This window comes from Phaenicophaeus curvirostris, chromosome 2, assembly GCF_032191515.1.
Source record: "Phaenicophaeus curvirostris isolate KB17595 chromosome 2, BPBGC_Pcur_1.0, whole genome shotgun sequence".
NCBI classification, from domain to species: domain Eukaryota; kingdom Metazoa; phylum Chordata; class Aves; order Cuculiformes; family Cuculidae; genus Phaenicophaeus; species Phaenicophaeus curvirostris.
Window position 1 is genome coordinate 65,726,326 of NC_091393.1, and position 27,091 is coordinate 65,753,416.

The 27,091-nt window shown below is 35.3% G+C and overlaps 1 protein-coding gene across 5 annotated transcripts in view; it reads right to left on the bottom strand.

Annotated features, from left to right (window-relative positions):
* SIPA1L2 (signal induced proliferation associated 1 like 2) overlaps nt 1-27,091 on the bottom strand; it is an 84,455-nt gene that overhangs the window by 23,663 nt on the left and 33,701 nt on the right. For all 5 annotated transcript variants that reach the window (XM_069852284.1, XM_069852283.1, XM_069852285.1 and 2 more), the window contains 6 exons: nt 13,304-13,561; nt 10,048-10,131; nt 8,442-8,545; nt 7,927-8,030; nt 4,827-5,215; nt 1,189-1,413 (listed from right to left, as the gene is read on the bottom strand). In XM_069852284.1, the coding sequence (XP_069708385.1) occupies nt 1,189-1,413; nt 4,827-5,215; nt 7,927-8,030; nt 8,442-8,545; nt 10,048-10,131; nt 13,304-13,561 (1,164 nt within the window). The remainder of the gene's footprint in view (nt 1-1,188; nt 1,414-4,826; nt 5,216-7,926; nt 8,031-8,441; nt 8,546-10,047; nt 10,132-13,303; nt 13,562-27,091) is intronic.

A 27,091-nucleotide genomic window follows, 5' to 3' on the forward strand; every position in this document is an offset into this window, starting at 1 on the left:
TTTGAAGATGACAGGAATGTAAAAGTGAGTTTTAAAAAGCAGACTCAAACATTACTGATTACTGCTGCAAAACTGGGAAATTACAATCTCTTTCTATATTTGAGATAATAAATATTTTCCTTTGAGTGGAAGACTTTCTTCCACCTAAGAACTATTCCTGTGTTAAGCTGCACATAGAGTTAGCTGTTCACTAGAACTGCTCTAAATGTTTTTGTCTAAATAGCACTTCCTAGAAAAGTACATAGTTTAAATGAAGCCTGCACATTTCCTAGAGTCTTGTGAAGAGAGGGTCAGATACATTCACAACTTTTCTTGGGGGGCCCAACCATCAGTTTGTATCTTTTAATTAAAAACAAGGTCGGAAAAAAAATATTAAAGAATTGCTAAACCCCAACTGGCACTATTTTTTTAAAAAATATATTACCTACCATAGATCACTGACACATTTATGGTTATCTCTCTCATCTGTAATATATTACCTGATACAATAGGTAACAAGGTAGCAAGGTGTAATACAGAAACATGAGGAAGTAAGCTTTGTTGTTCAACTAACTAAACTTCATGAAGACTTGCAGAAAAGGCCTTTAAGACTTCAATAAAATTGTACCTTTCCAATTGTTTACTAGAGATTCAAAATAGAAATTTAGAATGTCTGTCATAGCTATGCATTTTTTCCAATACATGCTTTCAGGAATTTCTGCTGGCTTGCTGTAATTGACACATGGGAAAGATGCAGCTGGATAGAACAGAAAAGAAAACAGTATCCTGTGCCATTATGGCTTTTTTTTTCTTTCTTTCTTTCTTTCACAGAATCACAGAATAACCAGGTTGGAAGAGACCCACCGGATCATCGAGTCCAACCATTCCTATCAAACACTAAACCATGTCCCTTAGCACCTCGTCCACCCGTGCCTTAAACACCTCCAGGGAAGGTGACTCAACCACCTCCCTGGGCAGCCTGTTCCAATGCTCAATGACCCTTTCTGTGAAGAATTTTTTCCTAATGTCCAGCCTAAACCTCCCCTGGCGGAGCTTGAGGCCATAGCCTCTTTGATACATTAAGGTACAGAACCCCCCCCCAAACATTTAAAAGCAAAACAGAATTTGCAATTTTTCATTTTTCTATCCCATTTTAAGTTGTATTTTCATTAATCTTCTTCCCCCAATAAAGTTAAACAGAGTTCTTACTCATGGCATTCAGGAACTTCAGATTCTTCAGGTGTAGGACTTCCTTCTGATTTTTTCCACCCAATGACATATTTACTCACTGCTCCTTGCCTGCGATATGGTTTTGAAACCGACCCAGAAATCTGTTGACTACTGTTCTGCGACACTATATAGACTTTGGAGGTATCTAGTGAGCCACTCTTTTTAGAGCAGTGTGTTGACGGGCTTCCTGAATGATGTGACCCACTGAAAAAATAAAAGAAAACACGCAAAAGCAAAAATGAAATCTACCATAAAACAACAAATCAGAAATGCATCACCTGGCATGCAAATATTATTCTAAATGTCAAGTTTTTCTCAAGGTTAAAATCACAATAACATTGCTACAGTAATTTTCTACATATACATCAAATTTCTTCAAGAACAGAACTGTGATGAGTTTCTAAAACAGGTAATGTATATCATTCAACTTGCTGAAATGCAAGTGCAAACTGATCTGAATTGAAATTAAAAGACTAAGTTCAAGACATATGCAGAATTTGTGCATACATTTTTAAGTATTATGTACACACACTTTATATAATTCCATTTCATCAAGAACTACATAGGGAATTCCAAACACATCATTAATTATAAAACCTATGTGCTTTTCCACTTCATGTTAATTTTGCCAGTTCATGCCAGTTTAAGGTGTGTCTTTCATTCAATACTTCTAAGAATTTGGTATTAACAGATGTAGATTTCAGTTCAACAAAAACAGCCCGCTGGATAATTTCAAGAGCCTCTTTTATTAAGATTAATAGTGTTGGTAGGGACTAATGAAACCTTTTACTGGAGGCTCTCAAAATTATTTAAAAATAACTAAAGCAATCAGTTCCTTGAAGAAAAACTTTCTTCTTTTCATCATGCAAGTGAAACAAGCAACGCATTCAGAAATCAAATTCCTTGCTTAAAATCAGGCTGGAACCTGAAGCAGCAGCTCCTGACTTCCATTGTTGGTTTATGAATCCAAACACAGTGCTATCTTTTAATCTGTTCTTGGATTAATTCACAGAGGACCAGGTGTTGCTGGAAGTGTAACATACACAGCTCCTTTGCTGACCACACAGTGTCAAATACAAGGAACACATGCACAGAAGTCATGAAAGCAAATTAAAATGTCTACCAAAGAAGAAAAGTGAATCATTAAGGCAATGGATTAATAATTTTGATAACAGTTAGTATGTGCACCTAATCTTAAAAACTATACATTCACTCTCCTCTCTTGCATCTTTCTCCCCCAAAAGCAGAAACAAGATTACGAGATTTTCAGTTAAGAAAATAACATGGGTGATGGCAAAGGATTTTTTTCCTTGTTATCCTTGCAAATATGGAAAGAACTTAAGTAAAGATGTGGTGAAGAAAATAATTCAGTTATGAAAAATCAAAATCTGAAGATGAAGCAAACATTGAAGCACTATGTAAAATAAATTTAAGAAAACTGAGAATCCAACATCATTCTGCAGGTTTTAAATAAGGAAATATTTTTTTGAAGTAAAGAAAAAAAGTTCCTATAAAAGCATGGTTTTAGATAAGAGTTCAGTGCAATGGTTGGAATACACAGTATATATTTTTTGGATCCAAAAGATGGTCTGTTTAAGAAAAAAAGCAAAACTAAAGGCAATGATAACATGAAGGCATTTGATAATTCACACCCACAATTAATATAAAATAGCAGAGGCAAAACCATTAACAACAGAACCATGAGACAATGCTGTTCATAGTTCAAGTCACTCTTGTAGTTTGAGATATCATTTCACACAGTAGGTTTAGTTCTGTAAATCTTATTCAGACACTACAGTATTAAGTTTTCTCAGGGCCTCCTTTATCTGCTGTTATTAGAGAATCAGGCCAGTATCTTTTAACCAGCATCTTTTCCTGTGGATTGCAGAATCTATTCATTAAACAGAATACAATTTTAATAAAGAAATTTTGCATTTAGACTTTCCACCAATCTGTTGTTTGTGTCTTGAAGTTCACACTGCTTTACTACTTCAGAACAAGTTTACTATTTAACATTCATAAAATAACTGCGAATGAATGCCTCGATAGCATTAGACTTTCACTGTCCTAGATTATGAAGAAATACAAACTCAGTGCCTAACCAGTTGGAAAATCTATATAGAATTCAGCAGTAGATATCACATGGTTATCTGTTAACTTTTATTTAAGTGTGTCAGTGTTGCAGCATCAGAGTTACAAAGTGAGATACTTTTTACTAATGTATGCCTGTGGGTGCTGTATAGGTGATGTCAGCTTTTAAACCCAACTGCAAAATTATTTCTCTCTCCAACACAATTTGAAAAACATGTAAGTTAAGTTTAAATAAAGCAGTTGTGTCATATAATTCTGTCATTTTCTTACAGCAAAATGATTTGGCACACAGATTAGCAGATAATCTTTTGAAAACATTTATACTGTTGAAGTGGAATTGGGCGATCCTAATGTGAGTCATTATCTCAACAATAATTACTACTTTGGAAATGCCTGAGTAAATCACTTAAAATCTATATGCTTTTTAAAAAAAATTAATTATTCCATAAAATTTTTATTCTGTCAAAGTGAGCAGCAGATTAGCTAATGGCTGCCTGGCACTTTAGATATGACAGGTGCTGAAAATACATACTCTAGCCATTAGAAATCTGTTTTAGTTCATAATGATGAAGTCCTAGAAACACAGAGCTTATTTCTAGCACTTTAGAAGACTCAATATATAAAATTACATCTCTATACATACAAAGCAGAGTAAATTTGGAGCTACGTTATCAAAGGGGTAGTGGAAGCTTCCTGTGAAAGCACTTACTTAGTTTTCACTGTATTCTGTACAATAGCCTATACTATCTTCTGTAACTTGTGGGAAAAAATCTGCAAGTCAGAGTAAGGATATAAAACATTTACTCATGTCAAGCACATAAAGAAATGAGGATAGAGGGTATTACTTGGTTATTTTCCCGCACTGATTGACAGTGAAAACAGAAAAATCAGAGGAAACAAAGAACAATTTCTTTCCATCCTTGGCAGAGTAAAAGCCTTAACACACAGACTAAAGCTTCCACTTCAAAGCCACCATAAAATGGGAACTGGGAGATAAAGGCAAGCAGCTGTAAAACTGTACTTTCAAAGTTTGCTTTACAACAGATGTACTATACACACATTCCGTTGGTAACAGTTCAAACAAAATGGTAAAGCCTACATTGCTATAACAAACTAGGGGGGATGGTATGTAATGGAGTTTCACTATATGTAAACACTGTTCATCACAACTTCTCTAGTTTCCCTCAGCCTAAACTCCCAGGTAATGCATTGCATTATATTAAAAATAAGGTCTAGTTCCAATTTCACTTTCATTCAGGGAGGAAAAAAATAGAGCTAAGCAATGCGCACAAGGTCACATGTAAAGTCTCCATCAGACTTAGAAGCACGGCTAGCTATGCTTTTTGGGCAGACTCATCAAGAATTGCCTGAACAATGCTACAGTTTCTTACACAGGCACTTAAATATAACAACAAAATCAGTTAAGTGCGCTTTCAAAGAAAGGTAAACAGAATAATAACAATGAAAAAGAGTTCTCTGTAGGTTAATGTATAATCCATAACCCCTAATTTGTAAGAAACACATACCTAGAATGAGAGGAGATTTCACTTAGGTCTCCCATACTGCCTTCAGCTGTATGACTGGTAGAAATAGCAGAGGCATAGCTATGAACTGCGTAGATTTTAGCTGGATCATCATCTGGCCCAGGAGTATCAGAAGGCTCGGTCCACTGCTCAGTATGACAATGTACACCAGACCTGCTGCCAGCAAGGTGCAAAGGAGCCAGAAGAGGAGCAGGCATGCAGGGAGCTGTATCAATCCCACTGTCAGTAGAAGCACCCTTTATATACGTTAATCCAAGCAGCTCAGGATCCATCAGATCTCCAGAACCAAAATGTTTTTCATCACTGTTGCTGGATGTATTACTGGACAGGGTGTTGCTGCTTGAGTGGCTTGAACAGCTTTTGTCTCCAATCTTAACAACAGGAAAACAAACAGAAAAAACCCTCAAGTTAAATAGGAAAATATTTATTTTTGTATAAATTACTGAATTTGTGCCATTCAAAGACCATTTTTAAATTTTTTTTAGAGTATGATAAAACTGCGAAGTATGAAAAGAGCTAATTATACCACCAGTTTCTATGAAATTAATTGCACAACTGCCTAGACACATTAAAGGATGATATCGCTGCATACAAAAAGGCTCTAGTTCCATCTTCTATGGCAAATCTTAAGATCACACTTAAATTTTCAGATTATAGGACCCACTTAACATCCATAAAATTGCATTTCTGAACAGTTAAAACAAGCATCTGTTAAAGTTAGATGTACTGGCAATTATTTGTTTAAACAGGTTCCACTGAAAATCTGAAAAACATCAAAGACTAAATTATCATCCTTAGCCGCTTTTCAGTGTGGGTGTAGCTTATTGGATCAAATCCAACTGGTTGTGCGGCTAGCTAAATTGAAGCCAAATGTGATATATGTGGACCAGATAAAAGTAACTTAAATCACAGGGCTATAAGCTAAACAATAGCTATTGAAGTGGAATAATTATGTCAGGCATTTTTGTCAATAAAGTTGGAGTTGTTTTTCTGTTTGTTTGGTTTTAAAGAGATTAGAGAGCTGGATTAATTTATCTATCTGACAGAATAGCCAGAATAATGGCATATGAGTTTCTATTAGGGCAGATGGATTTACATTAGGTAGAATATAAGTAGGAAGGGTGACTTTTTTACAACACCCCTCTCCTAGCAGGCATACAGTAGAGACACATAAACCTAACTGTTGCTCACATTTTAAAGGTAGTTAGAGAAGGCAGCCTTTGCAGAAATTATATTTCTATTCCATATGGAAATTAACAGCCTCAAAATTTGAGATAATTATTTTAGGAAAAAAGGAAGGATTACATTTGCATTCATTCTAACATTTATAAGATGGCTGTCAACTTAAAAACAATGGAACGATTGATAAAAGTACAATGAGCAGTTTTTCCAAGGAGAGGAACTTGGAGAAAGGTATATGGAGAAAAGGCATGTCACTTCTTACTGTGAATGTAAAATGGAACCAAAATGGAATGGAACAAGGCTGGGGGTGAGGAAGCTCATAAGCATACATTTAGTCTCAGAAGACATATTGCGTGTATGATACAGACTTCTTGAACTGCTTGAATTTCAGTATGGCCATAGCATAGGACCATTTTATGCATGACCTTGTGCTAAAAAAAATTACTGTATGAAAGCTCAGCATAGCCCTAATTGTTACACATTGTTAAAGATTGTGTCATGGGGCAAGATTAAAAAAAAATAAAGAAAAGCATAAAAACCACCAGCAGGAATATATTTATTCCATGAGAATGAAGAGAGCTAGTGAAATTCTCTCCACCTTGCCCTCCCTCTCCCCCACTTCTTAAAGTTAAAACTGACAAAAAGACCCCTTTTTTAAATGGTTTAATATTTTATATTGTTCTTGTACATTTGCTGTAGCCCTCAGCATGATTTTCACTGGCTGGAAGAGAGTCATATGGGCAAACTGAGCTGAACAAAAAGGGGATGCACAAGAGAACATTACAAGGTCCTTTACGATGTGATGACCATTTTTTTTCCTGTTTTACAGCATCCAAGAACAAAACAGCTTCATTTTATGAGTATTATTTTTATAATAATGCTGGTTCTTACTCTGTACAATGTAGTTTTGCATGTCCACTATACATATGCATATGCAAACACAAACATAAGCCCATTATGAAATTTTCTATTCAGATCCCCACCACCCTGAAAACATGAGAACTGCTATTAGCATAAAACTAATTGAAGTTAAGAGAATTCATAATTTAACTTTGGTATCAGTGCTCTGTTTAATACTGATTGTTACGTATGCTGATTCTAGCTTCCTGCCAACTTCAGCTTAAGGTAAAAGAAATTATTTTTGTCTTCATGTGCATAATTCTACAGCATGATTCTGTTTATGACAGTACTTTTTTTGAGAAGTATCAAGCCAGATTCTCATAAGGTATCAATATTCATAAGATCAGAAATGGTCCACATTTCCTTACCATAAAAGTCTACAAATAGAGAATAGATTCATACTACAGATAGCAGTTTTTTTCCATGTAACAAACACACACACAAAAAGACCATGCATATCATTACTGTACTTTCTACCTCTAAGTCATTGAGAATTTTGTCATTACTGAAGACAAGACACTAAACTAGGTAGACTATAAAACTGTTCAGCATTCCCAGCATATAAACTACATTTTTGTAGTGCTGATTGATTGATACAACATAGCTATTTCACACACCATGACAAGTTGTATGGTGAATATAATTTTTTTGGAAAGGATACAAAATACTTTACAGATTAAGCAAGCCAGTATAAATCAAGCTGTAAATACACAGCTGAGTGCTGACTATACTACTTTTATCTCTACCATGTCCCAGCCACATGCCCTCATAAACACAGATAAAGCATGCATAATTGACCCCACATCTCAGTGCACATACTCTTTGCCTCTCAAAACAGGGAGGTGGTCTTCATAAATCACTAAAATGTATTTTTAAGATGTATTTCTTTAAGTCCCAAGCTAGTTGGGGGATTTTTTTTGTTGGGTTTTTTTTTTTGTGATGGTGGTGGGTTGTTTTTTTCTTTTTAGAGTTCCAAATGACATCCAAGTAAAATACTTACATGTGATAGTTTGTTTGGCGACTCCTTGCCACTGCCTTCTTTTTGTAAAGCCCGGTCTTTGTAGGAGCTCAGGACTTTGGTCGATGGTGCATGCCACTTGGTTTCTGCCACAAATAATTGTGTTTTAATTTCTGAATGCTAAAATGATGAGTATACTGTACAAAGTAAAAACGCACATGGCTCAGCATCAGGTTTCAAACCTGAAAACTCTTTGGAATCAGAGACGTGTATCATTGCAGAATTTCCCAAGATCTAGCTTTTCAATGATAATTATATGAAATTCAACCTGCATTTCATCATTCATAAGGCTTTCTAAAGTTCAGAAGTTGTTTGTTCCAAGTAACATTTAAATATCCCACTCCATATTCCGCTGGACTGTTTGTAACAGTCCCTGCTTTCACTGTCATATGAAGTGCTCTCTGGGCAGTGATGTTCTGCATCAGAAGATAGTTGCACTTCAATAGAAACTGCATTGCAGAGAACATGTATATTTAAGATAGGATGCTTTTTATTACCAGAATGTCTAGTTCCTTCCAAAGTGTCCTCTCGTTCTCTGCCTCCTTCACAGTCCAGTGAGGCTGAACCTTGGTGGTGTTCGTGGAGCAAAGGGGACTGGCACCTTTTAATGTAAGCAGAAAAAAAAGCTGCTTGGGGTTTTTTCCTAGAAGACTTGTTACATGATGAACAACACTTTTTACTCTTCAAAGCAAATATTTTGTAAGTGATTTGTTTAAACAATCATCATGCACACTCCTTACCCCATCACCATATAGTAACATTTCCAAACACTGCATGGAAATACATGTTATTTTTTTCAACAGCAAACTGTTATACCTAAGTGTGAACAGGCCAAGGAGACACTGAACTTTAGGAAATGCATTCTTGGGGCTATATACCAGAAGTTTTTTCAATGGAGAACTATGGTTAATGCATGCTTAACTGCTGTAGGAACTAAATCCCACAGAAATTAATTCTATATTACTGGAGGTTTTCAACTCAGAAACACAAGCTAGTACCAGATCTACTGCTTTGTATTGTATTGCAGAAGTTAAATTATTTCACATAGCAAAACACTAAACCCAAGGTTGCTATTAGAAATAACTGTACTGGAAAAATGACACAAAATGCATTTTCATGTACCTACTGTAAAAAAAAATAATTGCTAGTTTTATTTGAATTATTAGCATCTATTTAGCTGCCAGAGATTTCAGTGAGCATACGGAAATCCTTGAAGGAGCCTCCAAAATATTGCATATATATCTGCTACATGGAATATCTTATCCACAAACAAGGCATGCTGAAGTAGTATTAAGCTTGCAGACAAGAAGTGAAGCTGACGTTTTCAATATTCACATTTTTTTCTGAAAAGTAGCATCTGAAAGCCAAGTGGCAAGTCTGGAAGGCTTTTATATTATGCCACACAGACACTGACATAGCTTAAAATTTTTATAACAGAAGTCTTTTTGGAAGCTATATTTATACAAGAAAGTGATAAATTTCAAGTAATTTAGAACAGATTTCTCAACTAATATTCCTATAACAGAGACAGGATATTGGTCTTTTATACATAGATAGCTAACTTTCAGAACTTCAGCATCAAAGGATTAACAGGGATGTGAAAGAAACTTCTATATATCACAATGGCCTTTTAGGGAGAAAGAAACCTGTGAAAAGTCTTTTTTTGAGGAGAGATGCTGGGGAATGGATGTCACTGGAATAAGTACAGAAGTAATTTAAAACTATGAAAACTATAAGGAAAATTTTTAAATCAAATGGTCTTCAACTGAAGGAAAAGGAAAAGAAATTTTATTCCAATTCTGAGTTACTAGCTGATTTCTGGCCTCTTTCTAGGAAAGCAAACATACGAACTGTTTGTTACTTAACTGAATTGAAAGGTAACAATTTGGTCTTAAAGAGTTAAAGCAGGATGACTTTAAAATTTCATTGGCATACATGTTACATTACAGATCAGTAACTGTGTATTGCCTTAAAATATGCTAACAGATTTTGCAAATATATCTATAATACAGAACATCCACATAAATTTTACTTCAGAAAGAAGATGCATGTATTATGCCAAGATTTATGAAAAAAAAAAAGATTTAAAAAAATCACCAGTACCCATCATATCCCACTTGCTGCCTCCACTGGCTGCTCCCGCTGGGTCCTGGGTCACTGGAGGAAGACTGGTTGCTTGGAGAACTTCTGTAATGTTGACCAGAATCATTAACAGTGCACAGAAATATTTGTGGGATTTCAGATTTGTCCTGGGTTGTGCATCTTTTATACAAATACATTCAATGTTACAACTAACGTAGATGCTGTATGGACACTTACTTATATTCATTTGGGAAATTACTGTTTCATAAAACTTATTAAATATTTTAAAAGTATATTATTTCATGACTAATAAAATATTTCCAACTGAAAACATAAAACACAATAAGAGAAAGATTTAACTGCCCAACACTATTCTCCTTATATCTAGTTATACTTCTGAATAAGTAGGTTTATTCAGGAGTCAGAGCAGCTAGATTAGGACTCTCTCCACACATATTCAAATTTTCAACAGAGTAGTTAAGAAGAGGCAATACCAACACTTTATCATTTTATTAATTATTTGACATAGAAGAGCAACAAGAAAACTTTAATGAATAGCATTATTTTTACTTTGATACTTAAACTTTTGAGCCTCATGTATTAACAATGTCTTTATTTACTATTCCTGGATTTCCAGACAGTTGAAATACTATGTTTAAAATTGGTCTTGATCACCCTTCACTTCTGTGCCTATCAATCCATAACTACAATACAATTTCCCTCCGTGACATTACCCTGAATTACTCGTATTTCCCTTCTTTTTTGCGCATACACATGAAGTAGATAGTGTAGTGCCTAATTTTTCAGCATGTGTATCTCTGATAAGTATGGATGGGACTGAGTCACTGTCAACCAAATGAATTAGTTTATAGGCTACAAGTGAATTCAGTTGCATGTTCTTGCTTCTTACCACCGAGAACTTTACATTTTTTGCACAGCTTAAGTAAGCCAACATTAAAGAATGGGTAAGTTATGACCCCATGTGTTTCCAGACTCTAGACTGATGTTTAGGGCATTATCCTCAAAATCGGTACATTAGTTTATACTATCCCAGGCTGAGGAATGTCTAGCCTCCTAGCCTCCCATCTGCCAGCCAAATGTCTCACCACTAGGCTACTAAACAAAAAGTGGCTACAAAAGAATCACCACAGAAATTCAGCGAATACCTCACAAAGTTCCCTTACAGAGGAGTTGCAGCTGCCTGCTCTGAGAATGGATTTCAGACTTGAGGTGAAAGGATGCACCCGCCCACAAGTGTGACTCAAGGACTAAAGTGCGTGGAGACTTCTTGGTGTAAAATAAACAAACCCTGGAAGAGCTAGTCTGACTGAAGCTTCACTCTTAGGCACTTGCTATGAGCAGCTGTCACAGAGTTAGAAATTTTGTAAAAGCAGGAGTAGAGCTCAAGGATAGATTTGTAAAGACTAATTAAAAGAAACTCCTTGATCAACACCAAAACATTTGGATGACCTTCTCAAAGCACTGAGCTCCCTTCAGGAACTGTACTAGGAGCAGAGGTGTTCAGCTCCCAGTTTTTAATTTCACTCCAGGGACTAGGAACCTAACTGTTATATGTCACAGTACATGAACTGCTGCTGTTTAAGTGTTTCACTATAGCTAGCCCACATTGCAGTTTTCAATTCCTTTTTTTATTTCTAAACCCAACAATTTCATCAATGACTTCAATGTTAGCTCCTTTTGAGATCATCAGCTATAACTTCTCCATTTTATCAACCTGCTTTTCCCGGTCTGCACTCTTCAATTTGTCTAAATTGACATTGGGTCTCTGACCCTCTAAAATGTCTTCATCATTTTCCTAGCTTGAGTATATATTTCCCCCCTTGCAAGACTACCCATAGGTACTAATCAACCTTACTTCTAACTCTTGTTTTAACATCTCTCTGCTAAGCCATCAACTATGCCTCTTCCCATGTGGAAAGACCTTGCCAATTAGCTACTTCGCTTTTCCTGTTTCAAGACTCACATGTCACAGTTCATTCTTTTCCTCTCTTTTCATTATTTATACTCTGTAACATGTCTTCCCCAGAACAGCACTTCTGCATTGCACTTGTTTTGTTTAAGTGATACAGGAATTGCTTCATGTTAACTTTTTTTGCCTGTTAACTTTCTATCCAGGTGCTTCACAGAGTGTAAGAATAAGTGCAATTTATGTTTGTGAAGTTTTTGGAAATTAGTAGCATGCCAGAAAGCTTTCATTTTTAATCTGTATAAGCACACAGTAAGCTTAATAAAGCTCCATAAATCCTAAAGTATTTCAAGACATTTGATACCTTGCCTCCTTACGATAGATTTTACCAAGAATTTCACTAACAAGACATTAGGAAAAGTCTGAGTCCTACAATGGTATAATACATGCTTACAGAAATGCATTTCTCCTTTTTCTGGAAGTGAGAAGGAGGGTAGGGGAGAAAGAGAATACAAATGGTCATAACTGGGAGCCTGCCTTCCCCAGACCATGATATAGACATTTTCAAATATGTACTACTATTATCCGTATGTATTTCAAACAACGTAAAAACTCACTACATCACCCCATGGAGAAATGGCATAAGCAGAAATAACTGCAAACAATAAAGGATAGAGTTCTGCTCAAAACATATGGTTTTCCCAAATAATTGAAAGGTCAAATACATCTGAAAATTTTTAACTTTAAAAATAAATTCTTATCTTATGACAAATTATGACTAAATTAGAACAGAGTCAACATGTAAAGATAACAACCCATCATCTAAGAGGTGTTACATATTCAAATCACCAGCTCTGCTTTGTTTAATTAACAGCAAAGCAAAGCATAAGGACTAGTAATGAGTTATAGAACCCTTTGAAACCATGCCAATAGCTTGGTAATGAGATTAAATAATTCATTATTAAAGGGACGAGTTCTTTTTATTTACACTCATTATTTGTTTAAATAGGCTTCCCATAAGCTGGGGGACAGGACCCTTTTTATTAGATCAAGAAGTCATAAGGCAGTTTCCCACTTTATTGATTTTGGTCTAAAGAGAAAGGTCAGCTGTCCTCAGCAGTAGGATCCTCAGTACAGTCCATTTTCATCACAAACAATAAAAGTCACTTGTTTCAAGTAAAGGGAACTCTGCTGAGAGAATGCTCTTTATTGCAACCTCAGAATTAAAATTACTGTCAAAAGTCAACTAAAACAGGTTTAAAAATAAGCATATCAAAGTTCGAGAAAGCACAGATATCTAAAGCAAGGCACAATAGGAAAATGACAGGCATTAAACGCAAAGTATATTACCTTGCGCCATCTGGCAGTTTTCTATCAAAGGAAGTGCTGCGAGGAATGGCTGCCTGAGCCTGCTGGAGAAGCTGCTGGCACTGCAGTCTGTCAGATGTTCCTAGGATTGGAGAGGCACGAGAGAGAGGCTGCCCAGCGGGAGTCGGCACCCGATGCCAAGTGGTATTCCTTCTGAAAGGGGTTTTATACTCACATGGGGTGCCTTCACTGTCAAGTTTGTATTCCACCATGGGTATACGACAAAGTTCTGAACAACCCCTGCGGGACAAATAAAAGTGTTGATCAGTCTCACTGGAGGGAGCAAAAGAAAAAAGAAATCTTGCATTCTACAGTCAGAAACATAGGTATATTTTTCTCCTGGGTGCCTAAAGGTGTTCATATAGCATTGTACAGCCCTCTGAATGCTTCAAAACTATTATGCCAATGTAGGAAGCACTCCAAAATAGAAGATTTGCTCTTATGTGCCCCGAAGTGTCTGAACTCTCCCCTTGTCCTTCCAAAGAAAAAAGTACTAAGCTTTTATAAATTAATCTGCAGCTTTAACTTTACATGATAAAAATTAGTAGAAGCAAAGCATTCAGATGTACCCAAGTTTTAAAATTTCATAAATACAAATGATTTCTTATACATATCCAAAATGACAAAACACATTTGCTGCTTTGCAGAACACTATACGTGTCTTAATGGTATTGAGAACATTCCTTTGGAATCCTGCCTTGTTCCCATCAAATAACAGAGCATATACACCAAGATGCAAATGATTAAGTGACATCTAAATATTTTTCTGTTTGTTTTCAAGCTGACCATTCTAATATCTCTCCTCCTGGGGATCACTATGCCTGGAAGATAAATGGGGAGGTGGAAGGAAGAGAGAAATTAGAAACGGTTTGGCTCACAACATCTACTTGAAGCTTACAGTCTGGTTAAATACTAACAGCATTCCCAGAAAGCGTAAACTGGCAAAAACAACTACAGTGTTCCCCAAAAAAATTATACTTCCTGTAGGATATTTGCTGTAGACTCAGGGTGGACTTGAATTAAGGGTTACTATTACAGAAATCAGTTAATAGAAGCTTCATGCCAACTTCAAGCCCGCACTGATTATCATTGCAGACATTTTATATTCTCACATACCATCTCCATTATTTGTCTGAGAGGCAGTGTGTACTAAACTAACATCTATAAAGAAAATACACTAAGTAATTCTAATGGAATACATGAAGTTTCAGTAAGAAATAGTGAAAATTTGCTTTTCTGCTCCATCCCTTGAGCTGAGTCCTGATCAAGTTTTGCTTGCATTCAAAACTCAACATGCACCATTTCCAAATAACTTAAAATCACCTAGGGAAAGTGTATTACAATGAGTGTAAAGTGTTTGCAGTCTTAATCTGGAAAATGTTTTAGCACAAATGACTTAGCACAAATGTGCAGATCAAATCAACTGTATAGATTCTCATACATTAAATTAATGTGTCCCAAAGTTTCTGAAACAAACACCAAAAGAATAGTTTCATTGACAGTGTTGTGGTAAGCAGATTAAGAAAAGATATTATAAAAATGATAATTATGTTATTCAAGGATATTGGAGACAAGGTGCATGTGCAACTGCAGCAGTTACATAGTAGATAATCTGTATATGCCCAGTTGGATCCAGCCAAATCCTCCAGGCTACTGAATTTTGCCATATTAAACAGGCAAATTGTTTATCCTGTAGCATTAAATCTCAGTCCCTGTCGGCATTCAAACATAGGAAAAAGGTAAATGAAGAAATACAAAATATAGAGGATAAAGCAATGAGTGTGGAGTTACCTAGCCAACGCAGGGTAGCAGATACCATGACAAAAACAAGCAGAAGGGTCACTGGAATATTCCAAAGCAGAACGTCTGGTTTTTTCAACATTATTTGTAATCAGAAATATCAGTATTAAATTCACTAGTAAAACTTGACACAAGTAAACTCTGCTGACCAAGCATAGTTGGACATGCTGGAATTTCTTATATTTGTTTATTTATTTATTTTTAAATCTAAAGGATCATGCTAAAACAGTACATCAAAAGACCGCTAATGTTCCAAGCTTAAGAACTCAGAGGGTAAGAACTTTCAAAATTATTTTTGTTGTACACATAAATTTAATCTGTTGTCTTTCTGTGAGAATGAAATATAATATCTCTCTTCTGCTTTTAGCAAAGAGTTCTTTACCTCATTCCATGCATATGTAAAACATATTCATTGAAGAAATATTACTCAATATATAACTATTGTTATGTTTTAATATATGTCTGATATTCAGCTGCATTTTTCTGCATAAATTTCTGTTAAGAAATTATTTGATGGCTACATACTTTCACTGGGTACAAAACTAATTTCTTTACAGCTCCTCTTATCTTGCAGCAGAAGAGAATTTCACAAGAATCATTTTCTGGTTTTAGCTTCCCTATGGAGGGAAGATGACCCTAACAGTTTCCTCCCAAAGATAAGGGATGAGACTACAGAGAAACCAAGGTTATGAAATTATCAATTGATTTCATAAGGTCAATTTGACATATCTATAGCCTTTCCCGTGCCCCCAAAATACCACGTTTTTTCAGACCACCACTTCAAATTACTTCAGTTCATTTTAGTTCAAATTGTTTCACACTGCTGAAAGCCAAAATACATATGTTGGGCTCTTAGAATGATGAAAACTATGGAAAAGCTGAGCTAAGCAAATTGCAAAGAATCATACAAAATTTCTATTGCAGAAGCATACTAAGAACGCGTTTCTCCAGCTCAATATTCAACTGCTTATATCCCAAGACAATTTTTCTCTTCCTAAAGTTCTCTATCTTATTCACTGCCTGCAAGAAGTGACAGCAAAGTATAGGAGACAGTAGCATCTAGCAATGTAACCTTGACTCACTTCAAGAGCAGGTCCATTCTAGTGAATGTAGAAAGTTCTTAAAAGGAAAATATAGCCCAAGATTGATTACTCACTTATAAAGCATTATATACAAAACAAATAGAACAAAGAAAGCCAAGATGACATAGCAAGGTTAATATTAGTTTAGTGCAGAGCATCATTTTTCATGTGGCCATATATGCACAGTTTGTCATTATTTGACTAGGAAGTTGAACAATTACATTGGCTAGAATTTCAATCATCCTTCTGCTGATTCCTTAGTAGTGTTTCACTCCCTTGTTCAATCCTACAGACCTTAAGCGTTAAGAAACTATTTCCTTCCCAACTTTAATTATTAGGATATTGATTTCACAGTTTGCCTTGGTAATTGAGAAACTTATAGCATGCAGTTATCATTGTATCCTTTATTAGATACTCCCTATAAAGCACTGCAAAAAGAGCCATGGGTTCTGAAAGCAAAATAAATTGTTAGTTCTATTTAGCTTGACTCAGCTTGTTAACAGAGTAACTCAAGCATGATATAAAAATAGCAAACAACAACCTGTCTCACAAATAATAAGAATTTAAAGTTTTGTAAAATTCTGCATTTGTTTACATCACTTAAATGTACTCCTCTGATAAATGAAAAAAAATTTAGGGCACTGTTCCTGAAAAAAAGGCTTACAAAACAACTCTATTTCAAATCATTAAATTTCTAAAAATGTTATTTCTAAATTCAAACTGGAGCCCCAACATGACTGTTGTGACTGCCTCACCCCAATTTCCGTGTTTAAAACGGAACTACTTTATATGTCTTTCTCTAAATTAAAATTAAAAAGTCTATGTAACAAAAGTGTCAAACCAATCAGTTCAACCCTTATATGAAAAATTCGCTGCTTCAAAAGCACTGCCTAAAGAACACACGTTGCAGTATATTGAGATAAGTAAAGTTATAATTGCAGATACCTCCAATATCAGAAACAAAGAGAATCAATTAAGTCATGTCTGCAATCCAGTAAGTGTCTCTACCTGCTGTCACGGATCAAACTGCAAGTTATCTTGCATGAAAGAAAACACAAATTAAATGCAATTTCCTGTTAAGTATTTAATTGTGACATTATCTAGCTTCTATTTGTTACTTATTCTGCTGAATAAAGAATATACATTAACATCTGTATTGAAAGATAGCTTATATTTAACCTCTTAATTTTAAATTTTTAGTTTTTTTTAAAAAAATCACTTTGAAGAATATGTAAAGGCGAGTCTATATTTTATGGTCTTAAAGTGATACTTAAAGTTATGTTAGACAAGTGTAGGATATCAGAACTCTCCAAATTATATTCCATGCAACATTTTGCAAAATGGAGGCGCATTATTTATCAAGCAAGTGTGACCAAGTGTTAACCACACACCAGAAATGGTAGCTCTTCCAGTACTTTGCTGTAGTTTGCCATTAATTAAATCAAGCCTTCAGCACAAAGTACAGTATTCCACTAATATCTTTGGTTTGAGCCATACTATCCTATAAAAAATGCGGTTAATAAAACCTACTCTGCAATTACAGAGCTTGACTCTATGATACAGCTTGCAGGTCATGACTGCATATTGAAATTTAAGAACCCACTATAAAAATGTGTAATATTTAAATGCTACTGCAAGGGGTATTATGTTCTGAAATAATTATCAAGCAGTCCATTAAATTTTCAAATTTATTTTAACCAAACCATTCAATGTTAATTAAAGACTCAATATAAAATTTGTGTAAATGGCTCTGTGCAGGGCCTACAATTAGGCAAGGATGCTATTTCAAAAAGGTAAATGTTTGAACTCCACAAAGAAGTTAGAAGCTTTCATATACCATGACTGGCAGTTTGCCACCTTGATAACTACACAAAAGCCTTCTTTTCAGTTATATCCTATCACTATCAGCTACTTGGTATGACTTCCGTATTTGGAACCCAACTATCCACAGATTCTGTGCATGGTGAATGATTTGTTACAGTAACAACAAAAAGAGAATGACTGGTTACAATTTAATTTTATTTCAACCTATCACAGATCTGAACCACTAAGGGGGACATAGGGATAGAGAAGCAAGAATTGGTCTTCATACTTGTATTACACCAATAAATTACCCCTTACTATCACCATTTCAATTCAAAATATACTCAATTAGGAGTCTTTATATCTAGCAGTACAATAAGTAATTGCATTCTTCTAACTCAAACTTTGTGTTTGAAAGTGATCACTTCTACTACAGCATGCGTGTTTATTCCTACACTACAGCACCTCCCACGAGGTGTCACAATGACACTGAGGACCCATCATGCAGTCTATTAAATCCATCCACTTTACAAAACAGAATAATTTCACATAATTGTAGTGACTTAACCAAAAAGCAGAATTTAGTAGCTTAGTTTTGCTTGGGCTCTTCACATAGTTCTGTAATATGTACATACATTTCCCATTCTCTGACCCTCTGAATTGCCTCCTGGTGGTAACCCCCCGACTCCATTGAATTCCTTTATCAACTACAGGCCAAGTCTAAGAAAATGGATAAGATTCAAAAGGTCAAAGAGAACATTGGTCAAAAAGTCATGACAAAAATTCCAAGTTCTGATATGTCAGATACCTATTAACCACAGTCACACTGCATCAAAAAAGAAAGAAATGCCATTTGAAAAATAGCAGGTAAATTTTACTTTAAAATAATTTCATAGCACAGTATGTGTGACAGCTTACAGCAACCTCAGATAAGGCTGCTGCTCTCTTTTATCACTCTCGGTTTAAGGCAAGTGATAACTCTCCAACAGTCCCTTTATAAAGTTGAAGCTGACAATTGCTCCTTTATAAGGATACACTCAACGTCCTTCTGATTTTTGTTACTTTCCAGTTTTAAACAGAATCTTTGTGTTGGAGAGCTGACAAACAATTTAGAGATCTCCTAAGAGCCTCTATGCCCATATTGTAAGAAAAAGACAAGAGATACACAGACAGGACATTGAATGAAAAGAGCTAGTCAGGAAATACAAGAGGAGAAAAAACAAAACCAAACCAACCAAGGTGTATTAGGCTTATTTGTATGATCAGTAAGGCAGTAATAACCTCTGCAGTCTCTGCTGATGCGAACTAGGACACGAGCAAAGCAAATCACATTTCCAAATCCCAGAGAACAAGAAAACAGCTACATCAAAAGACAATGATTATAGAGAATAAAGGCACGAGAAGCTATTGGCAAGAAGGAAGAACCATTGGGAAAAATAGGAAAGATTTTTGTGACCTTAAAGAGAAATGCCTACAGAATTCACTGTGGGATTGTAAGATGAAGAAAAGCTGGAAAAACAATGGCTGGAATGTGAGAGTTATATAATGCTACAACCTAAGAAATGGAAATAACAAGTAACAGAGAAAAACTGAATTAAGAAACACTGCCAAATGAAGATCTAAGTCTTTCAGCTCTGAAAGGACTGATTTCAGAATGAATCCTGATTTTGAAGTAGTCTTTCAGATACTGAAGAGACAAGATAAGGAATAAGACTGTATATGAGGAGAGACAGCAAACGGTAAGTATAGGTATGTTATATGATTCAGACACTTGAATCTAAAATACAATGGCAAATATGAAGCTTGGCTGCATAGATATGCATATAATAGATATGCATATAATGACTTACAGATTTATCTTCTTTAATAAATAGCAAAAAAAATCTAATTTGATTCAACAAAAAAAGACAAATACAACAATTATATATGCTAAAATATGTTTCTAGATCAGAAACAGCATCTTTGAAACCTCAGCAGTCCTAAAAAATGGACCAAAGAAGACTTAACTTACTACTGCAAAGCACATTCACAGATTTTTTATTTACCCTCCACCAGTCAGATTCAAGGACAGCTGAATCTTTCAGACTTTAGATTTCCAGGATATCAAGAGTCCTTTGAAACATTTTTTTCTTTACTTCAGTGGGAGGAACTATGATATTCTTCAAAGCAACACCCCATAGCAGCAAAAAGACATTCAATTAGTATTTCCTTCAGGCAGCATAAAGACATCAAGCTACAGATGATTATGAACACAATAAATTTCAGCAGTTGCATACAGCACACTAATCACCCAGGCTGATAAAATACCAATCTTAAGATCAGTATGGTGAAAAGTATTTCTAGAGGTGCATTTTAAACGCCATGTGAAACTTTCATCCAATTCTCTTTTACAGAACAGAACAAAAGCTTGATTATCCTTCTAAAAAAATCTTTGAGAATAGTCTAAGCAGTTACATCTATATTTTACTTCAACTGAGGGACCAGTTGAACAATTTGAAGGTCAGGAGCTTTCGAGATCTGACATTTAGTATCCAAAGTATAATAACAAATAGAGTAAACCCAACCATTAAGTCTCCATACAGCTCTTGTAAGCCATAGTCTAAATATCTTCCGTCGATACAAACAATCCAAACACGCTCCAAGATTTACGCTGCAGTGCCAGTCAGCTTTTTTACCTGTTAGATTGAGTCATGAATACAGCTAAATGGCACAAAAGTTGTCCATATGTCTTTTCTTGGCAGAGCATGACTGTAGCTGCCAAATTAAAGATGTTTTAAATGCCTCTCTCCACACAAGGAGGACAGGCACACACTGCATATAGTAAAAATCTTCTCAATGCTACCCAGAATTCTCAACATCTGTCAGAATGTTTTGCTCATAGGTGTCAGTAGGGCAATTTTAGTACTGCCATAAGGATGAGGCACATCTTCAAACAGAACAAGGAAAAGATTTCAAAGGATGTTGTTTAAATTCTCTTGTGTACAGAATTTTTCTTTGATCTACACTATACCTTTATGTCAGCTACAGGTGAAAGAATTAAAAAGAAAAAAGGAAACAGTCATCAGATACTTGAGCATGGCAGCACTGTACAGACTACAGCAACACTGTAGAGTTCACACAGCAATGAAAAAAAGGAGAACTAGAAATTGCTCCAGTTTGGCAAATGATCTGCCAATAGAGATAAAGTTCCCTGCTAGATGTGGTGATATTATTTACAAATGAGGAAGCTTTAAACCGACTGAGAAAGAGTATATTACAAATCAGCAGTGGGAAACAGTTTTAATTGGAGCTGCTAATGGGGTTTCAGCAAATTAAGGAGGAGATAATGCTTAGTTTATCTTACCAATTAGCTAGTAAAAGCACCCAATTACAGACTTGCTTATTGCAGAATACTATCCTAATATTGTATTCAATAATATATGTACACACATAGGCTTTCCTTTTCTGTTCCTTTCTCTTAAATGGACAAAATTTGAAGTATATTCAACATTTTTTCCTTAAGAAAACACAAAATTTCTCTCATGAAAGAAAACCAAGTAGAAAGTGTTTCCCACAGAGAGGTTATGCAGTTTCCACCCCTGGAGTTTTTGAATCCCTGACTGGATAAAGCCCTGAATGGGCTTCACCTGGCTCCATCTCACAGCTTATTCTGTTTCGAGTAGGAGGTTAAACCCCCTGCAGTCCGTTCCAACCTGAATTATCCTATGATTCCATGAACCCAGAAAGTTTTCAACAAGGTAACGATCAAATCACTTGCAGTTTCTGCAGAGATGTTGCTCATTCCAACAGACATAACAAAACTGGATCCTAAAAAAAGTTTTCGATAATAGTAGGTGTATATATACCCCAAGTTATTTACAATGAAAAACTTCTTCATTGACCCAGAATTGAGTTCAGAATTGGGCTTCAGGATGCCAAAATCATGTAGTTCTCCTGAGGGTTTTTTCCAATCATGTTGAATAACAGGAAGAAGGAAAAATAAAACAAGGGGAAAAAAGAGTCTGAAACTCATATTTACACCTTTCCATAGAGATAAACAGAACTTTGTGTGGCATCTTTGATTTTTTTCTGCTTGACTGTAACAACTGTACACAAACTTTAACAATTACAGCTAACTCCTGCTATGAGTTCATTCATAATGAAATATAAGAAAAACCCAGACTTTTTACTTGGATAAGAAACATGACAAGCATCAGGGCATTGTTTTCAACTTTGTACCTTTTTAGTTTACAGTTCTTTTGTCAAACTATTTCTTGGTAGAGACCATATGTTACATATATTGGCTAAGTTTTCCTTTGTTTTGATGCAAATCAAAATAGAAAAAGATGCTTGTAAAGTAAAGTTTCAGTTTTCAGAGGATTATAGTAACAGTACATACTTAGCCTTATTCTCTTCACTACAAGTGCCTCCATCAGGGTAAATCACAGTGCCTATGTCTCACTCCCTGAACCTAATGATGTTATATGTACAGTAATTCTGACTGTGAAGGAAGTTAAGCATTTTCTACCATTTTATTTTTTGTTGGGCACAGAGGATTAACTTTTGCAAGTGATATGGCTTTTAATTAATAACATATTTTCTTATGCTAGTTTTTTCAGTTATGTCTGAAAACCACTATAATCTAGAGTTTCCAGCCTTGTTAGATTAGTTGCAGGGGTGGTAATTAAAAGCTGTGGTACAACGAAACTCTACTTTTACAGACAAAAGTTCTGTTTTAAGCTTTTCTGCTTTAACCTGCTTCAATTGTTGTTAGTCTGGCAATTCTAGACCTGACTTTTGTAGCTCAGAAGGCTTAATTAAAAACAAACAAACAATCAATAATCTGAAAACCCTATGAACTATCCCACTAGCTTATGGTAAACACCTTTAAGAGAAGATTGGAACCCTACAGACAGTAACCCCTCAGCTTCCTAAAAACACGTTCCCCAACATTCTATACTCTGCTGGTTACCTGTTACATAAAAAAAAAACCCTAGAAACACATTCATCTCTTAAGATCACAGTTATTTAAGAGGAACAAGCATCAGGACTGGAAAATACATAAATTCATTACATCTATTTTACTCGGAAGAAAGAGTTTGCAAAGTTCAAGACAATAAAGCAAGTTCAAAAGAAATACAGCAATACTTAGCAATGGCCCACAGGCAATTTCAGTCATAGTTACTAAAATATTTCAATTTTCAAGATTACCTACGACAGCAGGAGAAAAAAAACCAACCAAACCTGTTAGCTGTTCAAACCAACACGTGGAAACTACCTCTGCTTACATCTCTTACAGTGGTTGTACCTGAGCTTGTTTCTCGCCTATATATGGAAATTTTGCTTAAGGTTTCCATTTGTTTGCTAAAGTTTCTAAAACTTTCTTAAGCAGCTCTTACACACTCTATTTTCTTTTTATATATAAAGGTAGTTGAACTAAGACAGGTACATAACTTTCAATGTAGTAAGACTCCAGCAGAATTTACATTTTAAAATGGATTTAGAAGTACTCAAATTCCTTGATTGGATTTCACTGATGAAGGATATAATGTCCTTCAGCACTACTGTGACATCACCAGTGAAAGCAAATTACAATAAACATCATTATACTTCAGCTAAAATGTGTGTAATTCTGGCTACTGCACTGCAGTACTAGGTAGTATTTACAATGACAACAGAAGAACAAGTAAACAGTTCTGAAGGAAAGGACATAGCATAGAAAATATGACACAAGGACATTCATTCAGATCTGAACAGACTGATAAGCACATTTGTTCTAACATTGCTTTCTAATTTAAAGAATTTGTTTTAAATAGCAATTTCTTCTTTCTGCCTAAATATCAACCTGCTGCCATGCAAATAATTATGATTTCTCAATTTGTGGATGATTATTTAATTGCTGGAGCAAACTGAAAACAGCAGGAGCTTTGTCTTAAGTTCATTAATTTTACAGGATAGTAAATTAAAGGCCTTATTTCATGATTGCTTTTGCATATGCTGCTATCAAGACTACAGGTAAAAGGATCTACATGAAGTAATGGAACACATTTACTGAGCAGAGTTTTCCTCCGCAATTTCCTAATCATACTGTAACATTCCTTTGTAAGCACCTTCAACATTCAAAATAATTTATTTTCATGCTGAAATAAATTAATACAAGACAGTCTGCAGCAAAAAGAAAAATCACTGTTAATAGTGTATAGCTAATATTTTCAATGTATGCACACTTACACCTTGTTAGTTTTCTTTTAATATATAAAGGACTTTGGAATGAAGATGATTTGTGGGTAAGCTAACAGAGGGAAAAAAAAAATCAAGTTAAGAAGGCTGTTATTTTTCCAAGGGATTGGGACTGCTTTGGAAATACCCTTGCCCACTTGAAACTCATTTTCATTTGAGGGGTATAATTCCCAAGACACGCCATGGCACTCGTGAGCTAAGCAAAAACTACTCTTTCAAGTGGTAGAAATCAGCTGATTATCTCAGTAAATTAAAGACAGGCATTAATAAAATGATACATGAGGATTTTTCATGAAATCACAATTTTTTTTTTTTGTTAAACTACGTGCTTCTAAATATGTAACAATCTTCAATGCAACTGATTCTTGTAGAAACAAAGATGAATGTGTTTTTAAACCTATGCACTGTGGTCAAAAATTTAGTGGCTGAATTTGAAACCTCAGATTATGGCATTTCAAGTAAAAATGTTTATATACCTGTCCTGAGAAAAAGGCTTAAATAAATAAGAAAAAAATCCCAGCTGTCAGAAGATGATATGCTTTGTAAAATGAGTCAAACTTTTAAGGTACTTATTTCACCCTCCAAATAAATGTACCATTGCAATGCTTCCTTCTACTTTTGAACCATCATTCTTCTAAACATGTGCAGCATGTGGAACAAGGAAAGACGGACCCCCAGCTTCGAAGGAAATTATCTGTTTTGTCTGTATTATTGAGTGTTATTTGATAATTACAGAGCTCTCTCCTGATAAGCTGGCACACCTGCCTTAACTTTTGCTCACTGACAAATGTTGGAAATTACTCAGAAACCTGATTCTATCCTATATAGCTACACATGGATTCTTCAAGTACACTGATTTCTTGTCATATGAAGGTGAAATGGATTCTAGATCTCCAAGTACTCTTGTCCTATATCCAAAACTACTGCCTGTGAATTTCTGGGTAAATCTGATACTAGGGTACAAGAGAGGCATGAACACACTGGAGCAGTCCAGTGAAGAGCTACAAAGATGATTAAGGGGTCAGAGCACCGGCAACACAGGAAGAGGCTGAGTGCTGGGATTGTTCAGCCTGAAAAAGAGAAGGCTCAGGAGGGATCTCACCAATGTATATAAAAAACTGACATGGGCATGGGGAGAAAAGATGAGAGTAAGACTCTTCAAAGTATCCAGTGAAAGCACAGAAGGCAAGGTGCAGAAATTGAAATAAATTCCATCTAAGCATAAATAAAAACATTTGTTACTGTAAGAATGATCAAACACACTGGAAACAAAGTTGTAGAGTCTCCATCCTTGGGGATATTCAAAACCAAGTGAACAAGTCCCTGAGTGATATGCTCTAGATGACCTAGCTTTAAGCAGTGTGGTTGTACTCAGTCTTCAGAGATCCCTTCCAACCTCAACTATTCTCTCTTTGTACAATTCTGCAAGGTAAGACATTGCAGATAGCTAAGACAAGCAATTAAATAGGAGAAAGGAAGATGGATTTGCACACCTTTTAACTAGTAGGTAGCTTTCTCCAAGCCTCTGATAAATTTTGTCTTTCTTCCTTCTACTCATTCCCCTGCACATTAATATATTTTACAAACAATGGCACAGACCACGTTTGTCAACTTGGGCTCTTGGTTTTGTGACCTGGTATGTATATTGCTTTCTTTCTGCTCTCTTTCTTTTATAAACACTGAGATAAGGCAAGCTCAAGAATCTCTGGGTATCAGATCCTTTTTAACTTGGGCAATCAAAATCTCCAATCATATTTTGGGGATACAAAGGGGAAAATGAGGAGCATTCTGTTTCAGTAAGAAGTTGGTATTTGAGAGAAAGAGGCATTAATGAAGATTTCTTTTTTATATTAGAGAAATGAGGCTGAAAAGAACTTAAAAATAAATGCTTTTATATTTTTCATATTTTAGAATAGAAACATAGTTTAAGAAAAAAATAATTTTCCTTATTAATTAGTCACACAGTCTTAACTGCAAAAATTTATAAACAAGAACAGCTTTTGCAGATTTTTTCCAGTTTGGTGGCACTCAGTTAAAACTCCTCCTCCACACAGGCCAAGTGCCATGTATCATGCTGATTTGGGATTTTAACATTTTATTTCTGAAAACGCCTCAAAGAAGATACAAACAATTCATACAGTATGATTTTTCCATCAGGGCCTACAAATACACGTTTTTACCTTCAATATAATAGCATCAGCTCATTAGGCTCACATTCTGTAAACAGCTTGGAAATGTATACCAAACAAGTCAATGAAAATTCATACCCAGAAGCAGATGGTGAGAATAGCAAACCTAAGCAAAGAGATGCTTAATTGCAAAATCTATCCAGCTAAGCAAAATGATAGTATTCCACATTCACAGGCATTTTCTTCAGAAAAGAACTCAACACAGACATAAAGGTTGAGGCAGAGGAGGGCACTTCTGTGTCATTCATCAGTCACTGACTACTTGGAGAACTGCCACCAATTAACCAGTATTCGTGTACAGTTGGCACCAACTCCACAGAGCTGCATGCAATGTAAAATTTTATGGCTTGTTGTCTTGCCAAAAGCAACACATCTAATGTTTTTTCTGTTACATTAAAAATCAACAAGAGATTTAAAGCTGGCCTTCTACAAAAAGACAAATAATTCAATTTATTCTGGTACAGTTCTCATTTAGAATGAGCCAAATTAATAGTGACTAGACAAAGTATGTGAGAAATAAAGTCATATTATTATAAACCCTACTTCTTATTTAGCTCACAACATTAAAAAATGGAGATAAAAGCAAAAATGTTTGTCACCAAAAAAAACCTGATGAAAGAAAATTCCATTTCATCCTTGAAAAAAATGGTACAGTTACTATAATAATCTTTACTACA